Raw genomic sequence first — 6,185 nt, 5'->3', positions numbered from 1 at the left:
TCACCCAGCACAGCAGCAAAGCTCAAGGCCAGAGCCCCCAGGCACTGCCTTATGTGCATAGGGCTGGGGAACCCACCCACTGTCCCCCTCCTCCCTGCAGTGACATCAACCAGGGACAAGCACGGTCCTTTCTAGAAAAAGTTTTACTGTCCATTGCAATATATTAATGATGCATATTTCAATAAAACAATTAAAAACCCCCACTTGCTTGGAAGAGGAGGCAAGGGCGCTCAGAGGGGCAGTGCCCAGCTTGAGTGGGTCCCACAGTGGGCTCCCGGGGTCACAGGGGGTGGGAGAAGGCAGAGGGCAGCCCCTCTCCACCCCTGCCCGCTGGCCACATCATCACCCTGGTGTCCACATCCAGCCCGGATCAGCAGAAACCCATCCAGCCAGCGAGTGGCACGGGCCCCTGCGGCTATAGGGTGAGGAGGGTGCCGTCCTCCCGTGAGCTGCCCCTGCCAGGGCTGCCGTCGTGGCTGCCCAGGGACTGCAGGGAGCCCCGCGAGCTGTGCGGGGACAGGCTCCGCCGCAGGGCTCCCTCAGCAGGGCCCCCGTTGGGGCAGCCCCCGGGGATGTAGTGCGAGGCGCTGTCGCTCTCGATGACCAGGTCCCCCTCCTCGTCGCTCTCGGCCGTGCTGTAGTTGCTCAGGTACTGCGAGGCCGGGCTGGGGGTCTGCTGGCTGGGGGTGCTGTCCGTGGACACGCCGGAGCTGCCCGAGGCCTTGCTGCTGCGGATGACGTTGTTGCGCTGGTTGGCCGGCTTGACGGTGATGATCAGGTTGTGGCTGTTGGCCACCATCATGTCCGTCACTTGGTCCAGCGACTTGCCGGCCACGTCGATGCCGTTCACCTCCAGGATCTCGTCGCTGACCGCCAGCAGCCCCGTGCTCTCGGCCAAGCCGCCCTTCACCAGGCGGGAGATGAAGATGCCGGGCACCTTCTCGACGCCCTGCGGGGCCACGCGCACGCTGACGCCATCGCGGATGTAGAAGCCCAGCGGTTTGTCGGAGCCGTGCTTGTGGAGCCGCACGCGCCGGTGCGTCTCGGGCAGGATGTCCACGTCGATGATGGAGGAGATCTGGCGGAAGTCCTGGGGCATCCCGATCAGGAGGTGAGGCTTGGCCCGGTAGTGCGCTGGCCGCAGCAGCCCCTTCTTCTTCCGCTGCAGGGAGTTGGAGGCGAAGACGCTGGCGTCAGACTCTGCTGTAGGAGCGAGGGAGGACACGGGTCAGGTGCTGGAGCTGCCAGCGATGTGAGCGTGAGCCCCAGGTGCTGGGGCAGTGCTCAGCAGAGGGCCCTGCTCACAGCTCTCACCGGCTTTTCCTCCCCACATCATCAGCCTGGCTCTCCCTGCAGCCTGTCTCCGCTGGGGCCCATCTCCTGGGATTACCCAGCGTACACAGGCACACAGGCCAGGATTAGTGGGATCGAGGCAGTGATTCAGCCTTAATCACACTTTAAGCCAAACTCTGCAGTTTAACACTAGAGCTGCCAGCCCTGATGGCCTGGGAGCTGCAGCCATGCCCCCGTTTGGGTTTGGGGAGAGAGGATCCCCCCACATAAGTGTGCTGTGGTGGCAACCAACTCCCATAGGGTGAGTCCAAGCCCAGGAGACAGCACCAGAGTCCTCTGCCCCACCAGAGCAGGGCTATCACTGGCGTGGGTTGGTGATAGCCACCACTGTGTCCTGCAGAACTCTGCCATTCCCAAGGACAGAGACTCCCCTCCTCCTGGAAATTCATCTCAGGGCTGCAGCATCCTGAGAGCACCTGAATATCCCAGAGTGTGATTTGTGCCCATGTCTCTTACGGCACCATCAGGCACCTTCATACAGGGTTAGACTCTGTCCTTCTGGACTGTGGCCTGGGGCTGCTCTGTGGGGCCCAGCTCCAACCCATCCCTCTTGGCCTCATCCACCAGGTGCTGGCGAGTAGCCCCTGGTTCCTCTCTGGTTTTTCCCCATCTCTTTCTATGGGGGAGCCCACATCTGGATGCTTCACCGTCAGCACATTCCACACAGTGTCCCCCACCAGCACCTGGACCCTGCTCCAGCTGCAGGGCTGCCAGGGATGTCCCCAAGCCCAGGGGACATGGGATTTCTCCCTAGTCAAGCCAGCCTGCCAGGGCTCCTGGTTTATAAATATCTCCCTGCACACACAGCCTTGGCATATTTTTAGCTCGGGGAAGGGTGGCGGAGGCTTTCCCACAGCTATTTCAGCACACAGCTCCTCTCCAAGGGGCGCAGAGTGGCGGGGCCAGGCAGGTCCAGCACACCATGGATGAGCCCCATGGTGGCCCTGGCAATGTCCCACACTTCCCCCTGTCCTTCCCACGAGCCTTGGCCCAGCCAAGGAGGAGCAGCACCATTGTCCCAGCCAGGCTGCCCTGCAGGGACGGCTTCACCCAATGGGGTGATGGCACAGAGGGGAGTCCAGCTCAGCTGCAGCCTTTGCTTTTTGACCCGCTGTGGCAGGACTAGCTGCTGCAGAGCCCACTGCCAGGAGCACACCTGTGTGTGTGCACAGCTCCCTGCACCCAGCGGGGTGAGAGGCTCTGCAGCCACATTCCTCAGCGACCCAGACCGGTTCAACGACAGCCCAGCCTCGGGATGACCTGGATCCATCTTAAATTAGCTGTGATTCACCCAGGACTTGCTCCTGGCCTCTCTGCTCACCTCCCTGAGGTGCTGGCAGCCCTGCAGCCCCTCTCCTGCGGGCACAGCTGGGTGCTGGGGCTCCCTGGTGCTGCCTGCTCGCCTTCCTTATCATGCTGTCCATGGAGCCAGGCTCTGCCTGCTCCCTCTGCACACTGTGCTGTCTTGGCACAGTGGGCCAGGGGCCCTCACAGGCTTCTCCAGCAGCTCATAGGATGGCTCTTGGGAGCAGGAGTGATGGTCCCACTGCAGCCTTGGCACACCCACCCCTGCACTGGCTCTCCATGTCACAGCCTGGGTCCAAGCATTGGGCCAGGAGCCGGGGATGGCTCAGTGCTGGCAGTGACAGCCCCTGAGCACACCATGAGCTCCAGCAGCCTGGATCACTGCTGCCAGCCCCCACACCATGTGGCCACAGGGATAACACATGTCCACATCACCCTGATGCAAAAGCCCAGGAAAACTGACACGGCAGCCAGGGCTGGCCACCAGCATCACCTCTTGCCCAGAGAATTCATACTGCTAACATGAGCTGGAAACATGGACTCACTCTGCCTGCTGTGCTGACCCTGTGGCTCTGGGTCTGTGAACTGCTGACTGATGGTGCTGTGAAAGAGAAAACCTCGGTGCTACTAAACTGAGTGGAGGGTTTGGGCTTGTTTTCCCTGCAAACAGGAGAAATACTCAGAGTGTTTGTCACTTGGAGGCTTTCATCTTCACCAGGACACACATCATCTTCACCAGGATGCTATCAGGTGTACCTGTGCAAGGAAGTGGTTCCCTGGGAATATGCCACTAAGGTAAGGGCAGGGAGGCATCAAGCCTCTTCCCAAAACCAGAAATCCAGCAGCACCTGGCACCCTGACAGCTCTGCCAAAATGATGGCTGCTGCCTCCTCGGGGCAGGAAGCTGGATGGGGCTGCTGGCACAGCACTCACAGGAGCAACACGGGTGTTATCTGGGAGCCCACGCTGGCTAGGCTGGAAAACACAACTTCAAAGGGGTGAATTGCAAGGATCTGCCTTTGCTCACCAGGTCACATGGGGCTGGGCTGAGGCAGGAGCCCTGGGCTGCCAGGGAGAGCCTGTGTGGTTGCCACAGCCCTGGCAGGGTTCTGGCAGCCTCCCAGTGCCTCCATCTCCACATCCTCCACCAAAGCAGTGGCTGGAGGGTGTGTGACCAGCCAGGCCCTGCTGGCACAGTCCAAAGGTGGAACCAGCAGTACTGGGGGATGTGGTTCATCTCTCTTGACAGGAGGACACATCCAGTGCCCCGCTTACCCTTCTTCTGGATGATGACCCTGAGGAGGGGGTTGGCAGAGGACAGGGCTTTGTGGTAGTTGTCGTCGTTGTTGATGGGCAGGAGGTCGCCGTGGATGTCCGTGTAGCCCAGGAGCACATCCACCCGTGGGATCTGGTGCACTGTCTGCAGCAGCTGGTAGAAGTCCTGGAAGCTGCCGGCGCCGGAGCGCTTCATGGCAAAGCGGCGAAATTCAGCGTCGAACTGCAGGGGAGGACGAGGAAGAGGAGGAAGAGGGTGACTCTGGGCAGGGCAGACCCCGGCCGGCAGGACCGATGCAGGCAGGGCACCACACAGAGCTGCCCCGGGGCAGGCAGAGCCAGTCAGGAGGAGCCCGTCCCAAAAACAAAGTAAGAGGAGGGAAGCCGTTTTTCTGCCCAAACACCGAAGCGAAGGGGCACAAAGATGGCCCCGCGGCGGAGGAAGGACGCTCCGGCCGTACCACCAGCCGTGGCAGACTCCGCGCTGCCGGGAGGCCATTCCCTGCGACACGGGCGCTGCCGTAGCACCTGGTGAGCAACAGCGCTAATTAATGCCTCCTTCCGTCACGACGAACGGGAAGCCAATTAAGAACAGGCTGAGGAGCGCTGCGAGGATCGCGCTGCCCGCGGGGGTCACACCCCAGCTGTCGGGGCAGGCGGTGGCCACCACGTCCTGGGAAGGAGAGCACCCTGCACCCTGCCGGGGGTCCCGAGCCGGCAGTGGCACAGCTGGATAAGGATGCACAGCTGGATAAGGGTGCAGAAAGGGAGTGCACGCGTCTGGGTGAGCACAGGGATGGGTGGATGGGCACAGGTGGGCGATGGTGCATATCTGGGTGACAGCACACATCTGGGCAGGGGTGTGCCAGGTGAGCGCATATCTGGGTGCGCAGACACGTCTGCGGGAGACCACAACTGGGCGAGCGCACAGTCATGCAGGTGTGCACATCTGGATGCGCGACAGGGGCTCGTCCCTTGCTGGGGGCGCACATCTGGGTGATGGCACAGCCGGGGATGAGCCTGCCTTGGCGAGCACGCACATCTGGGCGAGTGCACATCTGGGCGAGGTGTGTCCCCGGGGTGACCGCGCACCCCGCACACCCGCACCGCCGGGGGCCACCCCGCACACCGGGGCTGCCGGAACGGGCGCACCGGCGCCCTGCGCATCTGGCGAGCGCTCCGCCGCGGCGTTCCCACGGCCGCACCGAGCGAGCCCGCGGCCCGGCAGAGCCCACGGTGGCGGGACGCCGCGGCCGCCGGGCTGGGCTGCGCTCGGGGAGGCTCCGGGCAGCGCCGCCGCAGCGCGGGGAGCGGAGAGCCCGCCCGGCCTGGCTCCCGCGCCGCTCCCCGGTGCGCGGTGCCACCCCACGTGTGCCGCCCGACGCGGGGGCGACGCGCTCGGTCGTGACCCGGCGGAACCGGCGCGGGCATCGGCATCGGCATCCCCGGCCCCGTCCCCGGCGGGCGCTCACCTTGCTCTTGACCTCGATGACGGGCTCGGCGGAGCGCGCCGGCGTGCGGTGGTGCTTGGCCATGGTGCGGGCCGGGCCGGGCCGCGGGGCCGCGCCGCCACCGCCGCTCCCGCGGCCACGGGGGATTTTCACCGGCCATGACGTCACCGGCGGGCAGGCCGGGCGCCGCCGCGCCATTGGCCCAGGCGGGGCGAGGGGCGGGGCCAGACGGCTGCTGACAACGTCGCCGTGGAAACGGGGGTGGGGACGGGAGGGCGGCAGGACCCCCATCCTCAGCCCCGTCCCCAGCCCCGTCCCCAAGCCTGGCTCCATCCCAGTCCCCTCTGAGCCCGTCTACCGAGCACGGCTCCGCTCCCCGTCCGGCCGCCGCCGCGCCGAGACGGCACCGGGCACCGCGCCGGTAACCTCGGGCATCCCATCGCTGTCAGGAACATCCTTTGCGACACATTAAACCCAACAGCGGCCCCTCTCTGGGGACACCGAGCTCCGGCAGGCGGCCAGCATCCGCACGGAATCCCCGCGAGTGTCACCGGTGGAAGCCTCGGCCCCGCCCGGGAACATCCCTGCATTCCCCCGTGCTGGCAGGGGGCCTCCCATGCCACCGGTTTGGTGGCCTTTGGCACAGGCAACCCTGGTAGCAGGGGACGTTTTCCGGCTGTGCCCCTCATTCCCCACCTCCTGGCTCGTTCTGGCTTTTCTCCCTTGTCTGGCAGGGAAGTTTCATGCTGCCCCAGAGCAGCGTGGGCCAGGGAAGGTTCATTGTTTTGGGGATGATTTGCC

General features: G+C 64.3%; 1 protein-coding gene across 2 annotated transcripts; it reads right to left on the bottom strand.

The window, feature by feature from the left end:
• Window positions 1-124: 124 nt before the first annotated feature.
• PARD6A (par-6 family cell polarity regulator alpha) lies at window positions 125-5,541 on the bottom strand. 2 transcript variants are annotated; one of them, XM_036390418.2, is made up of 3 exons: window positions 5,406-5,541; window positions 3,934-4,156; window positions 125-1,203 (listed from the first exon to the last, which is right to left on the bottom strand). In XM_036390418.2, the coding sequence occupies exons 1-3, from the start codon at window positions 5,466-5,468 to the stop codon at window positions 416-418; spliced, it is 1,074 nt and encodes a 357-aa protein (XP_036246311.1). In that variant the 5' UTR covers window positions 5,469-5,541; the 3' UTR covers window positions 125-415. The 2 variants fall into 2 exon arrangements, with proteins under 2 accessions (XP_036246311.1, XP_036246312.1); XM_036390419.2 differs by having other exon boundaries at window positions 125-1,200.
• Between the last annotated feature and the right edge of the window lie 644 nt (window positions 5,542-6,185).

The sequence above is a fragment of the Molothrus ater genome, chromosome 12 (assembly GCF_012460135.2).
Source record: "Molothrus ater isolate BHLD 08-10-18 breed brown headed cowbird chromosome 12, BPBGC_Mater_1.1, whole genome shotgun sequence".
Taxonomy (NCBI): Eukaryota; Metazoa; Chordata; class Aves; order Passeriformes; family Icteridae; genus Molothrus; species Molothrus ater.
Note: the sequence above shows the minus strand (reverse complement) of the source record. Positions and strands in the feature narration are given on the sequence as shown.